The 15,885-nt window shown below is 38.9% G+C and overlaps 1 protein-coding gene across 4 annotated transcripts in view; it reads right to left on the bottom strand.

Moving 5' to 3' along the window:
* The window catches only part of pde4d (phosphodiesterase 4D, cAMP-specific), a 360,576-nt gene that overhangs the window by 14,400 nt on the left and 330,291 nt on the right, over positions 1-15,885 (bottom strand). For 3 of the 4 annotated variants that reach the window (XM_007892156.2, XM_007892157.2, XM_042335145.1), the window contains one exon: positions 9,366-9,459. In XM_007892156.2, the coding sequence (XP_007890347.1) occupies positions 9,366-9,459 (94 nt within the window). Of the gene's footprint in view, positions 1-9,365; positions 9,460-13,303; positions 13,634-15,885 lie in introns of those variants that run through there. The other variant, XM_007892158.2, reaches the window with a different exon arrangement.

Genomic DNA, 15,885 nt, shown 5'->3' with positions numbered 1-15,885 from the left:
CAAACTGAGCAGAGATTCACAAAATAGGCAGTTCAGCCCCAGGGGCATGACAAGTGAGCTTGATGCTCTCCTCACCCAACACCCACACACATATAGACACACACACCTTTTAGCAGTGATCTCTAAAGAGAGATTAGGAGTGGATAATTTAGTGGATTTTCGCTTCTTAAACCAGGAGCATCGAGGCAAATACAAACACCCCATCTGCTGTCCCAGCTAAAATCAGTTACCTCAGGATAGACTGTGATTAAATTATGCTATACTCCAGCATATATGACTTTTACACCCCGCCCGGCCACCCCTCAGTCAGCCACTGGAGAAAGTTATACTTCCTGTTGAAATAATATGAATATTGCTGTGTTCAAATTGGTTGCCGCATTCACCTACAAAATACAATTACTGTTCTATAGGGTCAAAGTGAAGGGCTCTGAGATTTCCTCCTGATGTGAAAGGCACTACATCAAATGCAAACATTATTATTATTAGCACTAGATCAAATGCAAGCATTCTTCCTCTTTTCAACATTTATTTTTTAAAGACAAACAACTAGAATTTCAAATATTCACACAATTCTTATCAGTTTTTAGGTGAGCTAAGAATGAGCCTGATTTACAGCTAGATTTATATGTTGTACAAATTGGCTGCAATGTAAAATCCAACAAGATCATACGATTGATAATGAAACAATTTATCTTCATCGAATGTGATATTTCTCACTCTGTTCCCTAAAGGTCTAATTTCCTATTCCAGAATAGTTATTTTGTCTGGGAATAGTAATAACAATAATAATCCTTACATTTGATATAGCGCATTTCAAATTAGAAGGACATCTCAAAGTGCTTCACAAGATTTACTGCAAAGTGAAGTGAGTAGTGAAGGGTGGGGAATGGAAACGAGCATTTTTGGAGGAGGTGGGGGGCAGCTTGGTTCAGGTGTGATATAGTGACTGTGTAATCGTAGGCAATCGCAGTTATCATTTAGTGCACAGCAACGTCCCACACACAGTCTTGAAATGAATGACCCATTTTAACGGGGGGAATGTTTGTCAGTACAATGGGAGAAAAAAACTCTTCTCTTTTTGAGTAGTGCCATAGATCTTTAACGTTCACCTCAACGGGCCTTAGTTTATTGCTTCATCTGAAAGACGGCATCTCTGACAACACAACACTCTCCCAGCCCTGTATTGGAGTGTCAATCTAGACAGTGTCCCCAAAGTCCCAACATGGGACTTGAAACCAAGCCTTCTTGCTCAGAGGAGATGTTACCAACTGAAGCAAGCTGACATCTATGTGACCTTTTTTGAATCTAAACTTCTTAAAACAAATACTGCATTCTTATAGCTTTTTAGTACAAGAACTAAACTCTCTTTGTCTAATTCCATACAATTTGTGTCAAGTTATATTATTTTTCTATTCAGAAGTCTCTTTTGTAACTGAGAACTTGCAAATAGGCAATTAATTGTGTATAATTAAAATCCTCAAAATAAACTGCTATCGTCATGTGCTTTTCACAAAAACTCAAATTGATTTAAGTGTTTTGCATATTGGGCTCGCACATATAATTGCAGTTGAGATCAGACTGAATAAAACATAAAATTCCAATTGTGATTTGCATTGAGCAGATTTCTTAAACCTTGTAAAATGACTCCAAATGATATCATCCAAAAGACATAATTAATGTCTGCATCTTCGCCATATAACATAGAATTACAATAGACCGTTAAAGCAGGAAAATAGACCATTCAACCCAACTCGTCCACATACTCTATATGTTTGTGCCCTACATGAGCCTCCACTCCTCCAAATCCTCCCATAACCTTTCCTTCTCCCTCATGCGTACAACTATGGATTAAAATATGGATGAGAATTATGTTTTGCACCCTCCCCAGCAAATGTTTAAACATTAATGGGAAATGATGATCTCAAGGCTTTGGACCAAAGTAAATGTAAGCAGAGGCCTGAAATTTCTCATGGTCTTAGCGTTAAGATCATTGTCTTTAAATGTAGGATTGTGTAGAATTTGGGAAAATTCTTAAATTCAGTCTTAAATTGGAAGCCAATATTCTGTCCTGGCTTCCAATTTAAAGCTGAATCGAACATATTCCGAGGCCTCTGATATCCAGTTTTAATAATTTTGACACTTATGGCTTGCTATTTAACTCCATTCCCATTTTGCACGTATGGAGAGCAATACAAAATACACATTAACTACACTTTACAGGAAATTCTGTGAACTGCTTTGAGACGTCCTCCCAATGTGAAAGAAACTGTACCAAATGCAAGGATTAATATTAACTTAACGCTGGGATATTTATTTTGAATGCAGTGAAGCTTATCAGCCATTCAAATCAGAGAGCCATGCAAAAAACATCGGAAAATGTCAGAGGGTCACATGAGGTGGTCCAGAGATATCAGAAATGGACTTGTCACTGCAGTGGTCTAATAGCAGCTGAAGAACAAGGCTGACGTTTATTGCATCTGTCATATGCTCAGAGTCTCTGTCTGTCAAAGAGGTGAAGAGTAAGTTATGCTGTCAGGTGATCTGAGGTGGAAGAGAATAAATGCCTGTGTTTTCTTAAGATCACTTGGAATTCCACGGGATTTCCTGCAGGCTTCAAAAAGCAGCCGGTGCTAACTGCTTTCATTGACCGTTTCAAGCCCGTCATTTCCCTAAAAGGTTCATTTTCCTTCATCAACCAGAACAGGAAATCAAGACATTTCCTTTTAGATTTTCCCTGCAATTCTTTGCAGCTAATGTATTTCATTACCCTCGGGACAATCTGAATCATTTTACAAACTAGACATTGACAGATGAATGAGGAATGAGTGGAAAGAATGAAAATTAGGAATACAGCAGCATTAGAAGGGACTTCTCCATAAGCAGCCCTTTAGGCTTAAAAAATGCTTATGATGCTTTGGAACAATGCTAATGAATCTTGTTATTCGCACTTCAAAGCTGTAATCTCTTGATTCTTATTGCCTATTAAGAACATTAAAATTGTCCATGTACCATTAAAAGAATTTTTTAAAAAACACATAAGCAGAACTCAAATGGATCTCCAAGATTTTACAATAAGACACTTCTACAGTCTCTGGGATAAAGAAATGAAATTCTATCTGGGTCTAGCATTTTAGAGTGTCTAGAATTTGGTAAAATCTTAAATATAGCCTTAATTTTGCTGTAGTCTCTTTTAAAAAAAGGTGCCAGAATTAAGACTGAATTCAAGAATTTGCATTTTGCTCTGAAATGCAGACATACTAGATCCAAGTAGAATTTCTCTCCACTCGCAGATTAACCTCCTTAAAGAATTATTTATATTAAAGGTTTTACAACTGCTGATTGTTGTACTCCCAGGAAACACTAATGTTTGTGATATATTTATTAGCATTACAAAGGGATCTTTACTTTGAGGATGTTTCGCGTTTTACTCAAATATCTACTTATTATCCAATCGTTACCTATTTTTGCATAAGCCATTAAACTAAGGTCCCATCTGCCTGCTGAAGTGGATGTTGTATGACATTGCTGTGCTCAAATTGGCTGTTGTGTTCATCTACAAAAAACACAATCACTACACTCTACAGTAAATCCTGTGAAGCAGTTTGAAAGATTTTGAAAACACAATAAGGTGCTATAGCTATATATTTTTGGGGGCCAGTTCGGTCTCTGACACTTGCAGAAACCCATCACCATGCCTAAGAGTATCCCAAACCAAAGATCCTGTATCAAGTGCAAGGAATATTACTATTTATAATACGACTAGAAATCTGTGCCATTCCTCCTGGAATGTTTTAAGTGTTGTTGACAAGATGGGACTTTGTTGACAAATGCCAACACATTCCATCACATCTCTGACCACAAACTTCAGCTCTTGGTGACAGCTAATTGATGGCTGCAGATCTGTTGGCAAATGAATCTAACAAACAAAAAAGAAAAACTGACCAAATTCTAAACAGCAACTCTGCTCCCCCAGCAGGCCCTTGTTAGTCAGCTTCCTCAATAGTCTGATCAGCACAGTGCGTCATAAAGAAAGCAAAATAAAAACAAGCAATGCTTCCATTTGGAATAGCGTCTTATGCAATGAGTTATTTTGAAGTGAAGTGCAGTGACTGATGCAGTGTAAGCAAGTATGCAAGTAAACTGCACAAGCAACATCCTACAAACAGCAACAACAACAACATTTCATTAATAGAGCGCCTTTCACGTCGGGAGGACGAGATAAATAAGCAATTTGTTTTAGTGAATTTGAAATATATATGTATGACATGTTTATGTTTTATAATACAAAAAATATATTTTTGTAAAATAAAATGTTTATAAAATAATATATAATTTTTAAAATATTAGATTAATAATTTTCAGTTGGTGCAGAGAGTGCGCATTCCATTTCCAGACACCAGAAATTTCCATGTGCATGTGGCATGTCCATGTAATCTCTCAGGCTGGTGATGGATTTCCATGTGTGTCAGACACCTGGCTAACCAGGAAAAATTGGACCAGAAGAATACTGACCAGGACACTGGCAAAACCTATCTGTGCTTTTCTTCGAAATAATGCCAAGGGATCTTTAATGTCCACCTAAATCATCTGAGCAGTCAGATAAGAGCCAACGTATTTGAAGGGAAATGTATTACATCCCCATATCATATAAGCACACAGGTTATTGTGGCTCAATTGCATGCCTCTTGTTTGGAAGGTACTAGGAGCCCTTTAAAATTGTAACAGGAACAAATCCTCAAATAAAAGATGTAGCTCGTGAATTATATTATTCATGGTAAATAGCTTTTGGGAGCAGCTTAGAAATGGTCCCATCTGTTTTACTCCTTTTCTATTAACTGTCAGTTAACCCTCCTTAAGCACGGAGTAGCGTGTATTTTTTCCTGACATTAGCACTTGGCTAATCTTGTCTATCTTAAAAAAAAGTTTTTCTTCTATAAACATACCATTTAATCCCTCTCTACACAAAACTGGCAAATTATTTCTTGAAAAAGAAAGTACGTTGATAACGATTTTTCATTTTCTTGTTTGTTTTTAAACAAACTATAAATATCTCAATATAATTTTTGTGGTTGGGGGAGAACATGGTCAATGAGGGTTGGCCAAATAGCTTACAATGACCTGCTCACTTGGTCGGGCCTAACCAGTGGAAGGTTTGATTCTTTTAAAGGCAATCTTAAAGTTTAAGAATAGTAGCAAGAAAAATAAAACCCTAGTTATTTTCTCTTGGTTTTCAGGCACCAAGGTCAAAATGGATTATACTTGGAATAATCCTAATTTGAAATACAAGCCAATGTTTGCTACTGCTTTGGCAACACATAATGAGATTAAGAAATCCCATCGAATGGTGTTCCCTGGCACACTTTGAAGATTACACCATGGGCTAGTATATAAAGTTCACTACAGTTAAACCTAAAGCACTTGAATGTTTGGAAACCCTTGGGTAAAAATTCTGTTTTCACTCTGCCATTGCCTCACCTCTCAGGCCGCCGAAACCCTCATACACGCATTCTTCACCTCAAGGCTCGACTACGGAAACTCCCTCCTTGTCGGCCTCCCCAACTCTTCCCTCCACAAGCTGCGGATCAACCAGAACTCTGCAGCTTGTGGCCTCTCCCGCACCAGGCTCCGTGACCCCATCATCCCCACCCTCACCCGGCTCCACTGGCTCCCCATCCCTCAGAGGATAGAATGCAAAATCCTCATCCTCATTTTCAAGGCCCTCCACGGCCTTGCCCCCTCCTACATCTCTGACCTGCTGACCCCCTATCTCCCTCCGCTCAGCAGGCTCCAGCCTGCTCCAGATCTCCCGACCCACCCTACTATTGACAGCCCTGCTTTCAGCGTCTCTGCCCACACCCTTTGGAAGTCCATCCCACAATCCCTTCGCCTTGCTCCGTCTCTTGTCTCCTTCAAGGCATGACTCAAGACCCTCGTTTTTGACCGTGCTTTAGCCGCCATCCTATCTCTGCCCTTCCTCATCCCTACCCTGCCCCCCACGCTTGGGTCCTGATCCCTGACTGTTCAGGGACTTGGGACGTCCTCCCGACGTGAAAGGTGCTTTACAAATGTAATTTTGTTGTTGTATCTTAAAATGTGACTCACAGATTGATAACATTGTTTTTTCACCATGTTCACTTTTAGTCACTACAAGTGTAGTGACTGTAATGGTGAACATGGCAGGCAATTTGTGCGCAACAATGACTCACAAACAACCAATTTTATCAACAACAACAAATTACATTTGTATATCGCCTTGTATAACATCAGGAGGACGTCCCAAGGCGTTGGGCAGTCAGGGATCTGCACCCAAGCTGGTGGTTGGGATCAGGAGGGGTGGACAATTCCTCTTGTTCTGACCGGTTAATAATGTCACATGAATTTTAACACTGGATTTTTATTTGTGTGATTATGTCCTATGTTTCTTTCCCCCCCCATCCAATCCATCCATAAGAAATCCATTTGATGAACAAACTGAGATTGAGTAAATTTTGATAAAATCTCATTCTAGCTGTCTTGCCATTTTTATTTTCTTTCCTCCGCGCATATAATGAAATTCAGAAGTCTCATCAAGCAGTGTCTCTGGAGATTAGTCAGGGGAACTGTGACTTAAGTCGGATCGTGAAGCATGCCAAAAATCTTCTCTGCGCTTGTCATAATAATCTGAGCCATTCACGCCAAGAAAGAATTACTTTGTCAGAGCAGTCACGCAGAAAATTGTTCCAGGCTTGAACTCTGCAGTACAATGGAAATAGGAAAAAAATATTTTGCACAGTAGGTGAAGTACAAAATAGTTGAAGTAAAAAAACTTACAATCAGCTCAGATCAATCTATTTTATGGGAACAGATAAATCCATTCTGTATTTTAGATGCAGTGATATTGTGCTGACGGTGTGCGATTGTTGGTATTTATTGCAAAAGGGTTAGAATACAAGAATAGGGAAGTTTTGCTGCAACTGTATAGGGCCTTGGTGAGACCACACCTAGAATATTGTGTGCAGTTTTGGTCTCCTTATTTAAGAAAGGACATACTCGCCTTAGAGGGGGTGCAGCGTAGATTCACTAGGTTAGTTCCTGGGATGAGGGGGTTGACCTATGAGGATAGGTTGAGTAAACTAGGCCTATATTCTCTAGAATATAGAAGAATTAGGGATGATCTTATAGAAACCTATAAGTAGACAGTGTGAGACTGTTTCCCCTGGTAGGAGAATCTATAACTAGGGGTCAAAGTCTTAAGATTAAGATTAAGGGTCAACCTTTACGAACAAAGTTGAGGAAACACTTCCTCACTCAGAGGGTAGTGAATTTATGGAATTCTCTACCCCAGAAGGCTGTCATTTTTATTTGCTATGAATTTGCAATCAGAAGGAATTCATCAAATCTTTGCAGGAATGCATGTTAACAGACTACTGAATAAAATAACCTGTTCCATTTAATTCCCTATTATCTACCTTCCATCCGACTACATAATTTGTTCAGGTTATAGAATCATAGATATGATAGCACAAAAGTGGATCATTCAGCCCATCTAGCCCATGTTGGTGCTAGTTCCTCTACTGGACCTAGCTACATGGAAACGTTTCTTCTATCACACCTAACCCCATTAAGATTCATACGAACGGAAAGGGATTTCCCACAGCAATGAGCTCAGATCCTGGCACTCACTGACCGGATTTATTAATGTTGGAAAGTAATGTAGAAATTTTGAAAAGACATAAGGGTAAGGTAAAGGTAATTTTTTTTAAGAGCTTCAGAATGACACTCGGGACATAAATCATTTTTTCCCATTAGCCAATTTGATTAATTCAGCTGACTTTCAAATATTTCCACCTTTCACCGCAGTCAGTGTGCACTGCATCATCATCTCACGATCTCAACTATCTGATCATCTGTTATATGTTAATAGGGTTTCTAAAGAGATGGGGGATTTATTGAGGCAGAAGGGTTTCCACAGAGTGTCTGATACAATCAGAGATTCATCTTTGCTGAAAGCGTTAGAGGTACTCTGCAGCACAAACAAGCCCTTCTCACAGAAATGGGATGCCTCCATTTAAGCAGCTCCATGGTTCATTCTCACATTCAATTAGTGTCGAGCATCTAAGCTGCCAGATCATTTATCAAACTTTACATTGCAGCACTGCAAGAACTGATTAAGTCCAAGTACATTGTTTTTGAAAACAGAACGTTGGCAGCAAACTCATCCGTCTGCAGAGAAAGCAATTACAGGACATAAAATAAAACTGTCCTAATTGCTTTTTATCATACAAAATCCTTCATTATTTCAAGCAGCAATGCATATAAAAAGATCAAAAATATTAAACATTAAAAACTAATTGGAAAACCAATCACATCCGACATTTTTTTAATGATTAATAATACTAATAATAATCTTTGTATTTGATGCAATGCCTTTCATGTTGGGAGGATGTCTCAAAGCGCTGCAAAATGTATTGACTGTATTTGTAGACAAAACGATTCCTGTGAATTCTTCGAACACAATTCCGACTACTGAAACAAGAATTTTGTTCCTGATAAAGGCAAAGGAAGCGATTTTGAGTCAAATTATCCCTATTGTTTCATATCTAGTGCAGCGTGATGGAGCAGAGGCAAACAGTAGAAAAAATAGACATGGAATGGTGTGTTATCATTCCGAATATAAATAATTCATGAAGATTAATTGATTTGGGCTTTCTGCATGACATTGTTGTCACTCCTTTTCTTGGGTACATCACAGAATAGATAATTGGCTTTCTGAAAATATACCACCAAAATCATGGTAGGCAAATGGCATTACATCTGCATGGTAGTTGAATGAGTGGGAATCTCTGCTCCATACCATGTGCACCCAGGAGAATAATGCCTGTCTACACAGTACCCAACGCCTGATTACAGTGACAAATATATTTCATTTGAAAATACATCCTGTGTTGCACGATTTGTTTTTTTTAGCAGTGCTTATGTAAGTATGAGACATAAAGAAATTTATGCTTGGGTTGGAAGTCTTGACTGATCAACACTGAATATAAGGCACATTTCCACCATTTACTTCACAAGTGGGCCAAAGGAAACCCCACCACTGCTTGCACAGGAGCTTGGAAACAGGAAGGAGAACTGTTTGAACCACAACCTTAGCTTGCATTGGGATCTTGTTATCAATGGAGGGAGATGAGAGTGACCAAAATCCCTTGCCACCATCTTAGTGGGATTGTCAGGAGGATGTCTCAAATCATTTGACACTACTAATATATAATGTATATTGAACACCAATGACAGTCTCTCATAAAATTAAACTCCACTCAAAATCTTAATTACACTTAATTCCAAAAGGTTACAAATGAAAGGAAGCTTTGAGTCTTGACAGTACTTACCCAAAAATGTACTGGATATGAATTCGGAGACCTGATTGCCAGATCGGCTCATCTCAGACAGGTGAGTAAGCTCCCGATTGAGCATTCTCTTGAACTGTAAAATAAAGCAAAAAAACATAAGAAACATTAATATTTCAGAATTTTTTTGTTATATTTTGATGCTTGGCATTTAATTTTATTCATTAAAGTTGCATGTATCAAATGCTTATTGCATATTACAATATCTGATAATCTTCTGCAAAGTCCCTTACAGCCATTCATCCAAATACACTCCATCACACAGGTTATTCAGTTCCATTTTGTACATTTCGTATCCTGGTGTTTGGTGAGAATAGCTCAGATACAATGGAGCTTTGTGAGCAAATATACATGACTCAATTTAACCTTTGGCATTGTCTGTCACTTCATTGTGATACATATTTTTAAAAGATTTAATATCCAAATACTGAAAATATTTTCACCTCAGCAATCATGAGGCATGAAATTAATTTTATTGGTAAAATCATCCAACTTGACTTTTAAGCATATAAAGAGGTGTAGTTGGCAGTATGAAAAGGTTAGTAAGATTTCAGAAAATGGATTTTAGGATCAGATGGCTTTGAAAGAGGAAAATCAACTTATTGTCTATCCATTTTTGATCTAACTATCAAACCATGTAGAATCATCATATTTATTGTATTCCATTCCATCTGCATGTACTTTAATATTAAACCTCCATAATAATAATCCTTGTATTTGATATAACGCCTTTCATGTCAGGAGGCCTTCTCAAAGCAGTTCAAGGATACACTTTAAAGCAGTGGCGGCCAACCCATGGCTTTGGGCCATCAAGAAGTGGCCCAGCAAACATTCGCACGAGTCTGGGTGAGTCTGTTTTGCATCAACGTTTTGTTTCAAGTTGTTTCTTGATTGAATAATTCTTGATTGATGAAAATTTATTTTGTTGGAGGACCAAGAAGGTTGGCCGCCACTGCTGTATATTTTTAGGCAAATGCAGCAGCCTATTTGCACACATTAATTCACAGCCATGTGAATTATCAATTTTATTTGGGGAATTGGTGGTCAAGACATTGGGACAAACTCACTTTTCTTTTCAAATAGTGCCATTGGGATTTTTAACCTCCACCTAACAGGCAAGAGGGTGATACGTAGCGCAACTAATAAAGTGTTTTTTTTAACATGCTGTAAAAAAAACACTATTTTGGAATGACCAGATTTTGTGCTGTAACATTCTGCAATTTTATGAAAACAAAATACATCAAAATAAATGTGTCAGCCTGGCGCAGTGGTAGCTCTCTCGCCTCTGAGTCAGAAGATTGTTGGTTGAAGCCCCATGTGGATCTTGGAATCACACAGTCGAAGCTGACACTATAATGCAGTGTTGGGGGAGAGGGTGTTGCATTGTTGGAGGTGTCATCTTTCATATGAGATGCTACACCCAAGATCCTGTTTGCCTGGTCAGGTGGATGTTAAAGATCCCTTGGCACTATTTCGAAAAGAGATGGGAGTTTCTCCCGGTGTCCTAGCCAATATTTCCCCGAATAAATTTGGTCACTCACTCCATGGCTGGTTGTGGTATATTGCTGTGGGCAAATAGTCTGCCATGTTTCTCACACAAAATTCACAGTCAATCCACTTTACAGGATATCCTGTGAGACGTTTCAAAAATATGAGAAGGCGCTACATCAAAGGCAAGAATTATTATTATCTATTATTAAATGGCAAGATATCACAAAAAGTATTAAATATTCACCAATGAAAATTCCCCCTTCCCATTCTAATTTCTCCCATCCTCCTCTACAGGAAACTGACACAGATGCTGGGGTTTGGTACCCAAGGTGTTAGGCAAGTGCCCGTTGTTCACGTCTCAGCCCAGTTAGTGGATACCAGCAGGCTATCTTGATCATGACAATCCAGCTCAATCCAATTTGTTCCGTACAGAGCACTTTCTTGCAATGATCAGAGGACACCATCAGGAATGTGACCCAGGCAGATCTTGCCCCCCCCCACACCCTGGGGAACTGAGCCCGCTTGTGATGCCCTCGCCACTGCCTGCGATCAGCTAACTTAGCACTCACTTAGCATCGCTAACCGCTTCCTATTGCTCTAAATCATGGGGGAAAGCTGGGTGGTGGAGGATAGGGGGAAAGCTTCATATTGTAGATTTTAATTACAAAATGATTAAGCTGTCCTTCCCTGAGGAAACCCCAGCCTATGGGAGTGGTGCTCATATTAGATAGAAGATGATTATTGTCACATTATGCTGGGTTCTTTAGAAGTGACACAATTAAAAGGCATCATTATATAAATTTGGCAAAAAATATGAATGCATAAGAGAGAATAAACTGACGGAATCACTGTTGGCACAGCGTTACTGCTTGTGGTTATTACAAGATTTCAGATTAATCAATATCAAGACCGCCTGACAAGCAAATGGATAGATCAAAGCACTGCTGCCTTAGTTGCCGTGTGTTCTCCAATTGGACCTGGACTGGCTGAAAAACACAAAGGAGCTCTTCAATACTGTAGTTATCAGGTCAGAGTACATTGTCATCATCTGAAAAGAAAATATGCTTTGGACTAATTCCAATGTCAAGAGAATGGTAGCAGGAAATATGAGGGAGGGGGGCCGTGCAAGAATCTTAATATCTAATGTAATATAGGAGCCCACCATTAATTCCATTGTTTCCACCAGAAAAGGTGATGTCGTTGAACAAGAGAAAGGGTTCTGACAATCAAAGTCATCTTCTATGATATCTTTTTTTTTGCCGGAAAAGTCAATTAACAGGACTTCAAAATATAGTTCAGACATAATATTTCACTCCAAAGAGAATCAGATCATGGTCATTTCAATTTGAAGAGGTGGTTACGTGATGGGAGAATGAATCAGTGAAGAAGGGAAAGCTCCTTCACAGATAACACTTCTCCTTCGCTATTAACCCTTCATAGTTACCATTCTTCCTTCACAATTAACTCTTTGCAGTTAACCTTTCTCCTGCATAACCAAACCTCCTCCTTCACAATTAACCCTTCTCCTGCACCATTAACCCCTCTCCTCCACAATTAACCCCTCTCCTCCACAATGAGCCTTTCTCTTTCTCTTTCTGGTTTCAAATATAAGGCAGTTTTGCTGAATGCAAACATTTTTCTTTCTTTTCTGATGAGTTTTACTCTTACGAGTGTGATTACAGCCTTGCAATGCATTTTTGTTTCTTATTTTTTTTCTTGCAAGCCCAAACCAACACAGGTTGGTTAATTTGCAACAACTTGTATTTATACAGCACCCTTCACACAGGGTAGTATCTTAAACGACTTGAAGAACTCAGTTAACTCCTTTAATTCTTAGCAAGGAACTCTGTTAATTATTAAACATTTGTTACGTTTTCATCTATTTGCTTAAATACAAATTAAGGGAGCCTGGAAAGCTTGCAATGAGTGGCTGGAAGGATTTTTGACAGATTAAAACTAAATATCAACAAATGAAGAACTTTGTATCTTTCCATTCTGGTTAACAGCACAAATATGTCAAAGGTCCTTTGCTACTGATGTTCTACTTACAGTATCTGTTGCTAAGAAAACTGACCAATTCCATTTGAAAACATGTTTCTACTTAATTTAATAAAAGGCACAAAGCGAAAGACTCAAAACCTTCATCCGATTTAGACCCCAAAATTTGCAACAGTTCAGAGAACAGAAACCTGCTTCAGCAGTTTCAGGACTGACACCATATTCCTTTACATTAACAAAGGCTATTGCAGCTGACGAAACATATGCATACAGCAAGTAGGGCAATTGCAATCAGATGCCTTGCAGTATCCTTCATTCGTATACCTATTTAACATTCAAAGCATCCAGTTAAAACTTAAATTTAACATTGCAATAAAGGTCATTTACATTTAAATTCTAGATCACAACAAAAATACATTTGGTTTGCATACCTTTATATAGCCCCAGGAAACAGAGAGCAGGTAATTAGCTTCAGGCATCTTGCAAGTGTTCTCAACAAAAACAATTCAAGAAATATGTAGAATCTGTACTCCTTCAAAGAATCGGTGTGAAACAGTTCCAGAAATCAGTAAAACTGATTACTCATAGAGCAAGTAGAATTGAAATGTGCTTATTAATTCCCATTGCTTTGTCACCTGGCTGGTGTAAAATGGCCATCGATTCAAATCCGGCTCTGAACAATGCATTAAGAGTTTTTAAAGGCATGTGGAAAGCTCTGGCCGAAAGTAATGCTTTAAAGAAGGGATTGTGGACAAGCATCTCCCTGGCAGTTGCACTGATGAATAATGTATGTGAGGATGCTTTGCTACTGGAAGGACTGCTTCTGTTAAGAGCTACCAAATAAGGGACTGAGAACACGGTTGCTATACATGCTATTCAGCAATCGCACCTACTACCCACTGTGACAGCCAATGAATTCTTTCTTTGAGGAAGAGAGAGTGCTTCTAGCAAAGCTTAGGTACCAGTTACTGATTGGCCAAATGGAGAGCGTATCCTCAGGAATAGGGATTTTCTTCATTTCTCCATTAAATGTCATTTAATGGTAATATCCCCGCAGCTTTAGCTCTTCACAATCACATTACATTTTCTCCTCTACTTATAGTATCTGTTGCTAAGCAAACTGACCAATTCCATTTGAAAACAGGTTTCTACTTAATTTAATAATTCTACTTAATTCTCTGCTGAAGACCTTTCTTTTTGACCGCGCCTTTGGTCACCTTCCTCCCCCTCCCCCTGGCTCGGCCCCGGGATCTGTTACTGTGAAGCGCTCTGAGACGCCGTCTGGCGTGGAGGTCGCTATATAAATCCAAGTTGTTGTTGTTAATAAAAGGCACAAAGCGAAAGCTTCAAAACCTTCATACGATTTAGACCCCAAAATATGCAACAGTTCATCAGAGAACAGAAACCTGCTTCAGCAGTTTCAGGACTGACTCCAGATTCCTTTACATTAACAAAGGCTATTGCAGTCGACGAAAAGGCAGTCAACATATGCACACAGCAAGCAGGGCATGATAATAATGAAAATAATAACTACCCGCTTATTCTCAAATCATAAAATAGCACAATTGATTTTGTGATTTTCTCAAAATCAAAATCAATTGATTTTGTCACTTCTCCCTGTAATGTTTAAGTCCATAATCCTAAGAATTTTTGCATTTGATATAGTGCCTTTCATGTTAGGAGGACATCTCAAAGTGCTTCACAAAATTCATTGCAGAGTTCCTGTGCATTTTGTCGCCAACCAATTTGCAAATAGCAGTGTCCCACCACCAGCCATGAATGAATGAACAATTTTATCTATTGGATTGGTGATCAGGACAATGGGAGAACTCAGATTTTTGAATAATGACCTGAAATCTGAACAGGCAGATGTGACATCTGTTTAATGACTCATCTGAAGGATGGCACCTCTGAAAATACAGCTCTTCCCGAGGGCTGCATTGAAGTGTCAGCCGAGATACCGAGCACAAAATCCCCGAATAGGGCTTGATTTGACAATCTTCTAACTCAGAGGCAAGAGTGATACCAACTGAGCCAGGATGACCCCTCTTTCAGGGTCAACTGAGGAGCCCGAGGGACAGCATGTGTGGAGGTGCCTGGAGCTGGTCGCCCACATTCATATGACCATAGCAACTGTCCTCCTTGGGAATTAGGTAAGGAATGAGGTAAACAGGATGTACCCCTACAGGGAGAGTGTGCATTCAATTCCAATAAACATCTCTGGAATTTCCATGTGTAGGTGGGAAGTATGGAATTCTCACTTTGGTTTGGATATTCTTAAACATGATGATGGGATTCTGCACCTGGTTGACCAAAAAAAACGCAAGTGAGGATAACATGGGAATAACCTTTTTATTTTAGGTGAGAAATAGGGAAAATATGGTTTAAAGTAAAACTAAGACAATGGCAGCTGTCTCCTACATCCATTTCCTTAACTACTCTTAGCTCAGCCCACGCTCGACATATCTTTAATAATTTAGAGTGTTGACATTTAGGATGGCAAAAAGGTTTGGAAAATGATTTATTCATCCAGAGGAATGGGGGAATTCATACTTAAATGCAACAATCCTCCAATATTTTTCAGAGATTCATAAATGTTTGACTAATTTGAATAAGCTCACACTAAGATATAGAACATTATAATAGTGTATTACAGGCAGAGTCCACGTAAATATATGACCCTTTTTATTTAGAAACTGTAGAAGGTGCCTTAGCAATAAGATGCAACTGGAGACAACTGGAACAAGGACAGATGTGCCCAAGATTTGACCCTGTGGTTGCTGGGGACGCAACGATCTGGAGAAATTGGACTGGCGAATCACACAGTTCCCAAAACCGATTGAATGCTTCAGCAACAGTGATTCAAGTGCGATCACGCTCCATTCACACCTCTGAATAGAAGGCACCAAATTTCAGGCAATGAGAGAGTGTCCAAAACACTTCCACAAACAGCAAAAAACAATGTGAAGCTTCATTATTAGCATCCAATGTACTTTCACTGTGGGTGTAACTG

The sequence above is a fragment of the Callorhinchus milii genome, unplaced genomic scaffold (assembly GCF_018977255.1).
Source record: "Callorhinchus milii isolate IMCB2004 unplaced genomic scaffold, IMCB_Cmil_1.0 Scaffold1, whole genome shotgun sequence".
NCBI lineage: Eukaryota > Metazoa > Chordata > Chondrichthyes > Chimaeriformes > Callorhinchidae > Callorhinchus > Callorhinchus milii.
The sequence above is the reverse complement of the archived record's forward strand: the minus strand, read 5'-3'. Positions and strand labels throughout refer to the sequence as shown.